General features: G+C 50.5%; 4 protein-coding genes across 4 annotated transcripts; 2 read left to right on the top strand and 2 right to left on the bottom strand.

The window, feature by feature from the left end:
• Positions 1 to 252: 252 nt before the first annotated feature.
• Positions 253 to 3,999, top strand: APUU_40462A (DUF3591 domain-containing protein; the record flags this gene model as incomplete). Its single annotated transcript, XM_041703536.1, has 4 exons — positions 253 to 3,230; positions 3,281 to 3,337; positions 3,405 to 3,590; positions 3,912 to 3,999. The coding sequence occupies 4 exons, from the start codon at positions 253 to 255 to the stop codon at positions 3,997 to 3,999; spliced, it is 3,309 nt and encodes a 1,102-aa protein (XP_041556212.1).
• Positions 4,000 to 4,416: 417 nt separating this feature from the next.
• Positions 4,417 to 6,954, bottom strand: CBK1_1 (serine/threonine-protein kinase; the record flags this gene model as incomplete). The annotated part of the gene is made up of 3 exons (XM_041703535.1): positions 4,417 to 5,157; positions 5,217 to 5,279; positions 5,335 to 6,954. 3 exons carry the CDS (start codon positions 6,952 to 6,954, stop codon positions 4,417 to 4,419), a joined length of 2,424 nt encoding a protein of 807 aa, XP_041556211.1.
• Positions 6,955 to 7,844: 890 nt separating this feature from the next.
• On the bottom strand, positions 7,845 to 9,448 carry FPR4 (peptidylprolyl isomerase fpr4; the record flags this gene model as incomplete). The annotated part of the gene is made up of 4 exons (XM_041703534.1): positions 7,845 to 8,050; positions 8,115 to 8,808; positions 8,864 to 9,304; positions 9,359 to 9,448. 4 exons carry the CDS (start codon positions 9,446 to 9,448, stop codon positions 7,845 to 7,847), a joined length of 1,431 nt encoding a protein of 476 aa, XP_041556210.1.
• A 531-nt stretch (positions 9,449 to 9,979) lies between these two features.
• REV1 (putative DNA damage repair protein Mus42) lies at positions 9,980 to 13,458 on the top strand (the record flags this gene model as incomplete). The annotated part of the gene is made up of 2 exons (XM_041703533.1): positions 9,980 to 10,034; positions 10,100 to 13,458. 2 exons carry the CDS (start codon positions 9,980 to 9,982, stop codon positions 13,456 to 13,458), a joined length of 3,414 nt encoding a protein of 1,137 aa, XP_041556209.1.
• Positions 13,459 to 13,649: the final 191 nt, after the last annotated feature.

Genomic DNA, 13,649 nt, shown 5'->3' with positions numbered 1-13,649 from the left:
GACACCATCCCGACCATTTTCTCTCACTGTCTCTTCAGTACTTTCTAATCTTCCCCACAAAGCGATGGTGCTGAAGCTGCATTTCTAACTGTTCGAGCCTGCGCCGCGTATGCTGGGCCTGTACGCCAGATCTCTGTGTTAACACCGATTCGATTCTTCCAGTTGGCCACCATCTAGTGTTGCCGCTTGTGTTTACCTGGCGCAGGCACCATACCTCACATTTCATCTAGTTGCGCTTAGCACCTATTCAATATGCCACACGCAACGGCCTCCCCGGGCGGCGCGGAAGCCGAAGATGCCGACTTCGACAATGTTATGCGACAGATGAATGGGCCCATGGCGGAGGGCGGCATGTCCTTTGATTTCCTATCTCGAGAACTGGACCCCGGCGAAAAGGCGGATGACGCGATAGATTACGAGGATTTTGATGATGACGAACTCCCGGAGGAAGAGGAACATGACGCGCGTGCGACGGCGGAAAACGGCCTTGATATCCCACAGACGTCGGACGATGCTCTTTTCGGCGGCGGAGGAGATGATTTATTTGAAACCGCAGAAAAACACGATCAGGCCCAACCCGATGAACTTGATGATCTGTTTGGGGAAGCCCCTGTATCACCACGCCAGGAACAAGTGGACGAGACCAGAGATTTGTTTTTCGAGGAGGACGAACGTCCCGCGGTACCTGAGGGGGCAGATGGCGTGCAACTGGACGATGACCAGGAATCGTTACCAGATGATGGCACACTACCTCCCATTACGGACGATATGGATCCCGCCTCCCTACGCGCATGGAAGTTACAACAGGCTCTTTTTGCGATGTCGAATCTCGGCGGCCCTGAAAACCCTCCGGCCCCCCCTGAGAATGTCGAAGAACTACTCCATTCGTTATTTCCCATGTTCGAGCGAAACACCCTACCGCGCTTTCTCGAGTTGATCCCGCATAAAAGGGCATATTTTCTTGGCAAGCAGCCCTTGAAGCCACCCAAGTCTGTTTTACCAGGCAAAGTAAATATTGAACTGGCACAGGACCAGGAGAAACTATTCAAGTCCGGAGGGCAAGCCTACAAACGCTCGTTGGAAGCCGAACATTATGGTATCGTTCCGGTGGCTGAGGCGTCGCAAGATGAGGAAGAAGAGGAGGAGGTTCGAGATGACTTCGAATTCGATTATGAGTCTGACGAACCCCTTCCTGGTGGTGTTACGGCAGATGATCTTCGTGTCGTCTGCGCTGACTGGGATATCAAAGACGACATCTCCATTATGGATGTCGACGAGCCTGCAGTTGAGGAGAATGACGAGGACGATTGGCTCTTTGAAACAGCTCGGCCAGCGAAGAAACGTAAACTCGGACGTGATCCAATGGAAATTGTTTCTTTGTCGCATATCGACATACCTCTCCTTGACGACCCGGAGCAAGCTAGCGCCCGCGCTGCGCAAAAGGTCACCTTGGATCTAAACGACCCACATATCCTGCTTGATGAGCGTGGCCCCGATACTGTCGCCTCGAAACCTAGAGCGTCGGGTGCTCGTGGTAGAGAAGATATGGATATCAATATCACTCGTCGTCTCACGTCGAGATACAACATCTCCAATGACCAGGCCTATGACATGCTGAAGCAGAACCATCAGAACAAGGTTCGCAGTACTTTAGGTAACGTCACGCTAGAACACAGTATGCCAGCATTACGCTTGCAGTGGCCTTACTACAAGACTGAGCTGGCCAAGGCCGAAGCGAGATCTTTCCATCGCCCGGCGTTGTCTTTCCGACCTGGCCAGACATGCTGGTTCAAGAATCCAGCTCATATCAAACGCAAGCATCAAAAGGGAAAAGACATCCGCCAGCTTTACGACTCAACTAGAGCGCTTTCCATGGCAGACAACTCCCACGTTCTCTTAGTCGAGTATTCTGAGGAAGTACCGCTGGCTCTGTCCAACTTTGGAATGTCAAACCGCATTATCAACTACTACAGGAGGAAAAACATAGAAGATCCTACTCGCCCGAAAGCCGAGATTGGAGAAACAGCGGTGCTTCTGCCTCAGGACAAGAGTCCCTTCTCTATATTTGGACATGTTGATCCGGGAGAGATCACGCCCGCTATCTCGAACTCCATGTATCGTGCCCCACTATTTCCACACCAAGCGAAATCTTCAGATTTCCTTATTGTCCGCAGTAGCACCGGCTCAGGTGGCAGTGACTACTATCTGCGCAATATTGACAACATGTTTGTTGCGGGACAACAGTTTCCGTCTGTCGATATCCCTGGCCCGCACTCCCGGAAGGTCACCACGGTTGCAAAGAACCGGATGAAGATGCTTGTCTACCGTCTGTTGAAGAAGAGCCCTGACCTTCGGCTGTCCATTAGCGACGTTACCGCGCATATACCTGGCACGAGTGACATGCAGAATCGTCAGAAGGTCAAAGATTTTCTTCAGCACGATAAAGACACGAAGTATTGGGTGCCCTTAGAACCGGTGCCAGAGCAGGATACCATTCGATCATGGGTGCAACCTGAAGACGTCTGTCTGCTTGAGGCAATGCAAGTGGGCCAGCAGCACTTGCATGATACTGGGTACGGCAATGATGCAGAGACGGGAGGTGACGAGGACAACGACGAAGAGTTGGAGAGTTTCGAGCAGCAGATGGCGCCATGGAAGGCTAGTCGCAATTTCTTGCTAGCATCACAAGGCAAAGCTATGCTTACGCTACATGGTGAGGGTGACCCGACTAGGCGTGGAGAAGGTTTCAGTTTCATCAAGACGTCAATGAAAGGAGGATTCAAGGCTATCGGTGAGAGCGTGGAAGATAAACTGGACGCGCAACGCTTGAAGGAACTTGGTGGCCACAGCTACAACGTTGCACGACAACAGAAGTCCTATGAAACGTCCATTCGACGAATTTGGGACGCCCAGAAAGCTAGCCTGTCCTCCACCATCGAACACTCTGACGATGATGGCATGACCGAGGAGGAGGAGGAGGATTTCAACAAGCCCACCCCGAGATCAGAGGCTCAGACCCCTGCCCCTGCTCGCCGTGATGACGAGACGACCAGTCAGTTCAGTAAAGTGAGCCGCCTGAGTTTGTCAGATCACAAGGGTAAAGTTCTGCGCATCATTCGCCAGGTTAAGGATAAGGACGGGGTTCATCAGAAAGAGACCGTGGTTTCGGATCCTCGAGTAATTCGCCACTATTTGCAACATCGCCATCGGGTTGAGTCGCTGACCACAAAGTAAGTGATTGCCGCCTGTGACCAAGGAATACTTTTCTAACGACCATTAGACTTGACTCTCTCAAACCAACTGGTGACCCTGAAGTGGATTCCCGTAACAAGAAGCTGTATGATTATTATACTCCAAACGTTCCCAAACTTTTCCTGCACCAGATGACCGCTAACGATAAGCAGGCTCGAACAAGAACTAAGTCGACTCAATCGCAACAAAGAGCGCCGCTTCGCTCGCGAAAAGCAGAAAGGTGTTCTCCGCACTGCGGACTCACCTGCGGACGGCGGCCCAGGATCTTCAAAGTCTGCTGGCACGCAGCGCAAGTGTGCTAACTGCGGCCAAGTCGGTCACATCAAGACAAACAAAAAGTGCGTATACAACCGCCGCACCCTCTCCGCTTCGGCGGACGATGGACTCTCTGCTTCCCTTGACATCACCGGGTCGTTCTTTACAACTGGCTCACTCGACACTTCCACTTCTTTCGCATCTTGACTCCTTTCCCCCGCCTCCCCACACCACTAGGTTCTGCTGCTATTCACAGGCGAGCAAAACTAGACTTCCACCATATTACTCCATTTCATACAAGCCACATCTACTCACGATTTGCACCCCTCTCCCTTACTCTGGACCCATCTGCCACCAAAGCTCTACTGTTTTCCCCAAAGCTAACAACTTCGATTCTGCAACAGGCTTTGCCCTCTTCTAAACGGAACCATGAAACCCGAAGACCGTGTCAGCGATTCAGCGTTCGCTATGGGAGCCCCGCCCGCTATCTAGAAAAAGGAAAACAATATTTGCTCTTTTCGCGTTCTGTGTACAACTATGATACCCCGCTGTGGTTGGAGTGGTCGTGTTTACGGTTACGGATTGCCTGTTTTGCTTCTGCTCAACTGCAAAGCTTGAAAGTTTTTATATATCTGAATTTCAGCCAACACGAAAATGAAGTCGTTAAACTGGAACTTAATTATGATGCACTGAAGCAAATTGTAAACGCAATTTCGGGTTGAAATTCCTTTGTTATGTTCTGCTCATGTAAGGATTTTCTTCGAATAAGGATAGTTAGTATACATTGCCGTTGCGGCTATCATGGTCAGTGGCTGTAACGCTCGCTCCTGTTGGAATTCTGCGGAAATCGATCTCCAAATACAAACCATCCTCTGGACATTCCACGCCGTAACTTCCCTAGGACACTCATTACCCATATAATTCTGATAGCTGGCCCCTTGAGATGAGGGGCCGGCCCCTCTCTGGGGTAAGGGCCATAATCACTCCTTTCGGGCGGCGGTACGTGTATCCAAGAAATGCTCCTTTCTTGCGCATTTCAAGTGCCGTCTTGCGAAGTCGCCTGTCTCGTAGTATTTTGTCTCGAGGCCGTTTTGTTTCCTTGTTCTTCTTCTTTTTCTTCGCAGGAGGATTCGCTGCCTCGCGGTCTTTTTCGTCTTTGCCCGTTGGACGCGAATCGGGATTCAAAGCTTTCTTTGCAGACTGTCCAGACTTGCCATTTCCATCATGCTGGGCCTTTTCATCCTTGCCCAGTTCAGCTTCGGAGTCAGTGGATTCATCGTCGTGATCCGTGGGATATTCACCATCGTCGAAGTACCGTGTATCTTCCCATCCCCTGACCTTCGGGACAAATGGCGGAGACATGCGGTGGATCTCGTCCCAGTTAATTCCACGGAAAAATGGATGGGACTTGATATCGGATGCATCGTTGGGATAAACGTAATGACCCTGGTAGCTTTGGTTGGACCCATCGGGCTTATAGAAGAAACACTGTGATGCTCGGAATGTGAGGACATCATTTGTTTTATATTTGCTTGAAGACAACCGGAATTCCTTCTCCTGAAGAAGCGAATTTATAACGTCTATTGCCTCCGCCGATACGAGCTTGTCCGTCGGTCGGTGCACGGGAAAATATAACGTTTGCAAATGATGCTTTCCCCTTTTATATCAGCCGTCCGTAAGGTGCGGCAAAGGACAGAATTTTAACTCACATGGATTTTTATCTTCGTCCTATGGCGATCTTCGGAGGCAAAGGGGGTGAAGCCATATAAACACTATTGAAGTCAGTTGGACGGCTGGGCATGCAAGTGGAATAACTGAAGGTCTTACTTCATACAAAATGATTCCAGTACTCCACCAATCACATCGACCGTCGTAGGGTTGGCCTCGAATGACCTCTGGTGCCATATACTGACTTGTTCCAACAACGCTCCTCGCCATCCGACGCTTTTGGTTCTTGTCGCGCCAACTTAGCAAGCCGTTGGTAGGAGGGTGTATCCAATCGTCCTCAAAACTCCCGTCCTCACGATTCGTACCAGAAGGTTTCTTTGATACTTCATGCGATGCCTTCTGATCTTCCGCATCCCCGTCCACTTGGATTCCCAGTCTTTTAAGTAAAGAGTGTCGTTGGTAAGTAAAATACCACTGGTCATGAGCCCAGTGTCCATCAAAGGCAAGACCAAAATCGGAGATCTTCAGATGACCGGAGGCTGAAATGAGAAAGTTGTCAGGTTTCACATCGCGATGGATCCAATGAAGTCGATGTGCTTCTTCGATGCACAGAATCATCTCCGCCACATACCACCGGGCAATGTCTTCGGCTAGGATGTTGTGGCGCATCAATAGGCCGAGAAAATCACCCCCAACCATATAGTCCATCACCAAGTACAGATAACTATTGTCTTGAAAGCTTGCAATCAAAGGAACAATCCAGCGAGATTTAGCAGACGCCACTAAGAAATCTCTCTCTGCGCGTAGGTGTCCCTCCTGGCTGTTTTGAATCATCACCGACTTTCTAATGACTTTCATAGCAAAGACGTCTTTTTTCACCCTAGTCATTGGTTGACGACGATTGGTTTGTTGGTTATGCCGGCCAGAATGGGCCTTCTCTGAATCCTGCTTTTGACGGCCCTTTGGCTCTTCGGTGGATGGTAGACTCGATGTGGTATCTGCTTCCTTTTCCCTAACTAAGCGAACAACACCAAAGCTTCCCCTTCCCAGAACTTTGATAACCTCAAACCCGGCAAGGGACGGGGTTTGGTCTTGGGAACCTTTGCAAGGCGAACAGCTCTTTAAAACCCGACACTGGCGAAGATACTCCCGCTCCTGAGAAACCCATTGCTTTTTAACCTTTATCCTCTCTTCGGGGCTCAAGGGGAGGGACACGATGTACTGATCGAGTTCCAACTGACGTTGGGTTCGCGTGTCCACTCCGGAATATAGCGAGTGAAAGTAAGTTTCAAGGGTTATCTTTGCGTTAGCCGCGGCCTCGGCCGTCAGAATGGAAGGTGATACAACTGGAGATTCCCTGACCGGACTGAGAGGGCTTTCCTTTAAGTTGGGATGGGATGCATGATGTCTAAAGTTCCTAGCCTGGTCGCGACTGGTATCCCTTGATCGCCCTGAGCCTCCGCGAGAAACTGAAGTCCGGTCTGTAGACAAACTGTCGACCGGAGACTCTTTACTACTAGGTGTCGACGAACCGGAACTTTCGTTGGGATTGGCATTGGACGGCATGCTTACCGACGTCTGGAAGTGGAGGGCCTGCACGCTCGGGCGTCGATTGAGATGCGAACGATGAATGACAGTAGGACTACCGAATGTCGTGGATAATTTGAGTGAAACGATTCTGGCAAGTTCAACAGGGGTTGACTGGGTTCGCTTCAAGTCAATGACTATGGGAGACGTAAGAATCTCATCCGCTGTCTGCTGGCCCTCATGCTTCTGCATCCGGGCAGTGTTCACTGGTGATTCTGGACAGTTTGGTATAGCTACATTCGAGGCATCGAGGCGATTACTGTGACAATTGAAGATATCCTGAGGCTGAATGTCTTCAGTTTCTGAAGAACCACTTCCTATGTCGGTAGAGTTGGGTGGCTTGACAACTGGAAAAGGTGAGTGTATTAGCAGGAGACACAAAAACTTTGCACAGCATAGGCTTGCCTGGAGTGGGATTTCGAAGGCCTAGAAGCGAAAGTAGACGGGAACTTCGCTGTTGGATGCGGACTCTTATCCTGTCCTTGCCAGACGGTCGCCCCCCAGCAGCAGCATCCAATCCCAGCCCCTCAGACAAAGCCGATCCAGTCGTTGATTGTCCGAAAACACCGTGATTCAGGAAATTCGAGCTGCTGGGTTTTAGTGGGCGCCGTCCATGTTTTCCCTGATCCACGGACATGGCGTGAAAGACGGGGAAGGCGCCAGAGTGTCCAAATACCCTATGTAAAGAACGATTAAAGATACAATCATAGAATAGTGCAATCGATGCATCAAACGCCTGGCGGGCGCAGGCTTGAGCGGATATGAAAATGGTTGTTGAACGGGGATCGCGATGGGGAAATTCCGTTGAAGTGAGTGCAAAGTAGAAACTGCGATGTGACTCGGGGCAGTCACCACCTTCCAACTACCCGCAGACATGATTCTTATTTTTTTAGGAGCCAGGTGAATAGATCTTCAAATAATAACTATGATTGCTTAACACCTATAACACCATTTTTGACAGGCGAAAACAAAATCGAAGCCAAGACAAAAAAAGAGATATGGCCGTATAAACACGTACGCTTACACCAACTCTTAGAGAGCGGGCCTATATGCCGAGATACTGAATCAATGACGAATCTCCTTTATTTGATTTCCAAAAGTTTGACATCGAAGATCAACTTCGAGTTACCTGGGATGCCAGGAAGGCTCTTCTTGCCGTAAGCGAGTTGAGGGGGAATTGTGATGCGGCGCTCGCCACCAACTGACATGCCAGCAACACCAATATCCCAGCCCTTGATGACTTCACCTTTGCCAAGCTTGAACGAGAAAGGCTTGCCCTTCTTGTTGGCTGCATCACATCAACGTTAACGGATATTCAAACGACCAAACAATAGTAGGTCAGGGGTACTTACAGTCGAAGACCTTGCCATTCTCGAGCTTACCGATGTAGCGCATGGCGACGGTGTTGCCGGAAGTAGCAGCAGATCCCTTCCCGAGCTTCTTATCATCGAGAGTCACTCCCTTGACCTCCTTGACACCCAGGGTGCCAGTGGTCTTTTCAGCAGGTTTCTTATCCTTGGAAGGCGTAGGACCCTGCTCAAGGTTCTTAGCGAACTGGACCTTCTTGGTCTCCTTGGGCTCGGGCTTTTCCTCAACGGCGGAGGCCTCGCCGTTGTTCTTCTTGAGCTTCTTCTGCTGCTTCTTGCTCTCGCCGTTGGCATCAGATTTGCCCTTGTTGTCCTTAGCGATCAAGTCCTCCAGGGCAGCTTCCTCTGCAGCGCGCTTCTTCTTTCCCTTGGCGTCGACTAGCTTGGGTGCATCTTCTTCGTCGCTATCAACCTCGGTGATTCTGGGGTTCTCCAGATCATCAAGATCATCGCTCTCATCATCCTCACCCATCATAAGCTCATCCATATCGAGCTCGTCCTCATCAGGCGAGAGATCATAGTCATCCTCGTCGTCCTCATCCTCATCATCGGAGTGGGAGTGGGGCTCATCGAGAGGCATAACATAGTTTCCGGTGAGGTAGATGGTGTGGGTTCCGGTGACCTTGAAGAATACGCGCTCACCTTCAGCGACGGTGATGTCGAGGGGTTGCTGGTAGTTCTGCGAATATACTATTAACATGGCCCTGTGTACTGGGAAAGCGAAAATGACATACTCTCTCGGGGTCAAGAGTGCAGACGACCATCTCATCAAGTTCCAGGCCCTCATCAGATTCACTGTCCTCATCGTCGTCATCCGTGGCAGGAGCCTTGCCCTTGACGAGCTTTGAAATGGCAGCCTTAAGGTCAAACTCTTCACCGTCATCAGACTCATCGTCCTCATCCATAGCTTCCTCCAATTCCTTCATATAGGCAGCCTCCTTAAGCTTGCGGGCCTTCTCCTTGTCGCTGGGGCCTCCGTTGAGCTCCTCATCGTCATCGGAGTCTTCATCAGAGTCTTCTTCGGAGTCATCTTCGTAGTCGTCTTCGGAGTCTTCATCAAGATCCAAGCCGGGGGGTGGGCGGATGATCTTGAGAGTCGCTCTAGGACGGCGAGTGTTGTCGTCGTCGAACTCGGGGGTCTCATCGGGGTCAATGGCGGCCATGCTCACCCGGAACTGTACCACTGTCAACTTGGTTCAATTTCTATATATTGGGACGATTGGGCGTACCATAGCGGCAGCATCTGGAACCGCGGGGATCAAAGCGCCATCAGCGGGCACCCTGAGGGCATATACTGCAACAGGTTGAACTCCAGACATATTGGATGCGCTCAAAGATTTATAGTAAGATACAACACAACTGGTAGCACAAAGCTCTATAATAGCGAAGGAACGATTGTCTAGACGCGGAAAAGAGAGATGAATCCAATTAGAAGGGGCGTCCTCAATTTCAGGGAAGCACAATCATAAACCTCAACAGCCGAAGTAGAAGAGAAGGATGGACGGACGAAGAGAAGAGAAGAGGAAGACAAGAGAAACAAATCCGCATGCGCAACTTTTTTTCGGCGGCTCCATTTTTCTCCATTTTTCTTTAGTTTTTTCGCCGTTTGAGCCTCTCATCCAATAAAATAAGATTTTGCTTCTTACCGCCTTTCTCCACCGCCAGTGACCGCCTTCGCACCGGACAACCACGTCACATGATCTCGCACCATCTTCGCGTCTCTGGCTAGAAAGCCGAGACGGCATCGATATCAAGAGGGAGACGCCTACAATCCCCTCGAGGTATTTTCCACGCGAGTATCGACCGTTTCTGAGCTATCTATATCATGAACTAGCGCTACGTAGCCCACCATGGGCTCTCGCTTAGATGCAACCTCTAGCGCAGTGCGCAAACGGATCCAAAGCCGTATGTATACTTCCCACGCCACCATCACTGATGAAAATGACTTGCCGACACTTTTTCGCAACCAGATAGCTTCGACGATGAAGAAGGCGAAGAGTATGGTGCCTCCACCTTTGGCGGATTTGGCGATTATATGCGCCGCAAAAAAGCCAAGCTCCAAAACCTCGACAATGATATCCGATCGTCCGCCGCTGCAGACAACTGCCCCCAGATCTTCCAGTCCGTTGTCGCATGTGTGAACGGCTATACTCAGCCATCACTTCAAGATCTTCACAAGCTCGTTGTACGTCATGGCGGTGGCTTCCTCCAATACCTCGATGGCAAGACCTCCGCCACCCATATCATCGCGAGCTCGCTCACACCAAAGAAGAGGGAAGAGTTTCGGCGGTACCGCGTTGTCAAACCGGCCTGGATTGTTGATAGCGTAAACGCTGGCCGATTACTTCCTTGGGATTTATATAGGGTTGTGGATGAAGGGCAAGCACAAAAGATTCTCAACTTTGACGGCCGCCGGATGGTTAGCCAAACGAACAGCCCGAGGCGAGCTACTTACAAAGAGGAGAGCGGATCGGGATGGTATCCTGGGCAGTTTGAAACAGCCAGTTCAGAAAGTCGGGGTGATACCTTGATTAATAACGACTTGAACGGCACGTCTCAGTCAGATTACGGGGATTTTCCGAGCTTTACCTCCCTAGGTGAAACTGCTCAAGACCCTACCTCCCGCGAGCAATCGCCGCCAGACGTACCAGGAAATGATTTGGCAGAGGCGCTTGTTATTCCTAATGCCATCGTGGAGGATACTACATCGAAAGATACATCAACTGTAGTAGACAGGATCTCGTCGCCACAACCTAATGTCGTACCTTCAAAGGCAGAAATGACCTCGGAGGAATACAATGCCCAACTCTTATCAGATCCACGTATGAGAAATTCCAGCGTGGTAAATCCGGAGTTCCTTCAGCAATACTATAAAGAATCTAGGTTACATCATCTCTCAACGTGGAAGGCCGAGTTGAAAGCACAGCTTCAGTCACAGGCGCAAGAGAAGTCACACTCTCAACTTGCGCGGAGGAAACTCGTTCCAGGTGCCAGACGATACATCATGCATGTTGATTTTGACTGCTTTTTTGCGGCCGTTTCCACCTTGAAACACCCAGAACTTGAAGGAAAGCCCGTTGCCATTGCTCACGGCACTGGCACCGGATCTGAAATAGCCAGTTGCAATTACACTGCTCGCGCTTCTGGCGTTAAGAACGGAATGTGGATGAAGGGTGCTTTACAGGCATGTCCGGATTTGCGCGTTCTGCCCTATGATTTCCCAGCATATGAAGACGCGAGTCGAAAATTCTACCGTTCCATCCTTGCCATTGACGGATTAGTGCAGAGCGTGAGTATTGATGAAGCGCTTGTGGACATCAGTACCTTGTGTCTCCAGGCTGGTGGGTCAGAGGGCAAGGGTGTATCTGAGGGGTCTATATACAGGGAGCAAGCGAAAGCGGGTGAAATCGCGGAGCAACTGCGAGCCTCGGTGAAAAGCGAAACGGGATGTGCAGTTTCCGTCGGCATAGGGGGCAATATCCTACAGGCGAAGGTTGCGTTACGAAAAGCAAAACCGGCTCGTCAGTTCCAACTGAAACCTGACTCTGTCCTCGACTTTATAGGGGAATTACCGGTACAAAACCTTCCAGGTGTGGGCTACAGTATGAGCACAAAATTGGAGGAGCTTGGCGTGAAAATCGTCAAGGATATCAGAGACCTCTCCCGCGAAAAACTTTCGTCTACCTTGGGACCGAAGACAGGAGTGAAACTCTGGGATTACGCACGTGGCATTGATCGGGCTGAAGTTGGCAACGAAGTGGCACGAAAATCGGTGTCTGCTGAAGTTAATTGGGGTATCCGTTTTGTTACCCAAGATCAAGCGGAGGACTTCATACGGTCTCTCTGCGAGGAACTGCACAGAAGGCTTGTTGAGAACCTAGTGAAAGGCAAGCAACTTACGCTCAAAGTCATGAGAAGGTCTCTCGACGCTCCATTAGAGCCTGTGAAGCACCTCGGTCATGGGAAATGCGATGTGTTCAATAAGAGTGTCATTCTTGGAGTCGCATCCAACGCCACAGATGTGCTTGGAAAAGAGGCAGTTGCCATGCTCCGAAGCCTCGGGGTTTCACCTGGTGATCTGAGAGGCCTGGGAGTGCAAATGACAAGGCTCGAACCTCTCAAATCAACGTCCGAAAAGCCCGACGGCAGCCAGCAACAGCTGGCATTCCCAACGTCCCCTGCACGAAAACGCATGCAACCTGAGGAGGACCCAGACTTGCTAGATAGCCCTCGCAAGGGCGAAGCAGGGTCTATACAGCATGGTCCGTTATTGAATGACACTACGCAAAAGCCCCTCAATATCTCCGGAACCCAGTTCATTATGCCATCGCAGCCAGATCCCGCAGTCGTAGCTGAACTCCCGGGCGACATTCGATCTAGGCTCATCGCACAAGGTAAGCCACGAACCGAGTCTCGCAGCGGCTCCCCACCCGCGCCAGCTCCTTGTCCACAGCCAGTCTCCACCCTTCCTCCCCAGTCTCAACTAGACCCTGAAACTCTTGCGGCCTTACCGGAAGACGTTTTGGCGGAGGTAATGGGCTATTACAACCGACCATCTGCGAACAGCACCCAGTCGGCACCAGTCGCGCAGCCACAGCCACCAGCAAGACCTTCCATATCAGCACGAACCCTCAAAGTTCGCAAACCCACATCACCACCTAAGAAACGCCGCGGCCGCCCGCCCATCAAACCACCCGCTTCCTCAGCCCTAACCCAATCCAAATTCGTCTTCCCCAAACCCCAAACGCCTGCCAGCAATACAGTCTCGCCAGAACCAGAAAGCAATCCCATAATATCCGCCGATTTCCTGGCTGCTCTCCCAGAAGACATTCGCCGTGAAGTCCTCGAGGAGGAAAAGCGTACACGACTACTTAATCAGCGCGTAGCAAACGCAGCACAGAATAAACAAGCAACCGCACCAACCCAAGCTCAAGAAAAGCATATCCGTCTACCTCCCCTCCCTCCACGACCAACCTTCACATCCAAGCACCTCTCCGACCCGTCTGACCTCCGCGACGAAGCCACCGCTTGGCACTCGACTTTCGCAGCGGATGGACCATTCCAAGAGGATGTTACTGCGTTAGCGGAGTACCTGAGGCGGGTAATTGTTGATGAGCGCGATGTCGATAAAGCTGTTTCGCTAGTGAAGTGGCTTATATGGCTGGTTGAGGACGAGAAGGGTTGTGATAGTGAAAGTCCGGGGGCAGGTTCAAGCACAGGGCCCCAGTCCCAGGGCACTGTGTCATGGGATGAGGCATTGTTATGCTTAAAAGAGGGGATTCAGGAGGGGTTGCAGGAGCGCGATATGCCTGCCGTCGACTTCGATTGACTTTTTAGTCTTCACTTTATGTTGTACATGAGATATATGCTTGATACGAATTTTTTCGATTTTGGCTTAGAAATAATGTACGTTTATCTAAATTGGTATACCATTTGTGGATATCTTGTATATATATATATATATATATAATTTCGAAATCATGGTTCTGTATATTTATGTTCGTAAAATGCATTGCATAT

Source organism: Aspergillus puulaauensis, chromosome 4, assembly GCF_016861865.1.
Source record: "Aspergillus puulaauensis MK2 DNA, chromosome 4, nearly complete sequence".
Classification (NCBI taxonomy): Eukaryota; Fungi; Ascomycota; class Eurotiomycetes; order Eurotiales; family Aspergillaceae; genus Aspergillus; species Aspergillus puulaauensis.
Note: the sequence above shows the minus strand (reverse complement) of the source record. Positions and strands in the feature narration are given on the sequence as shown.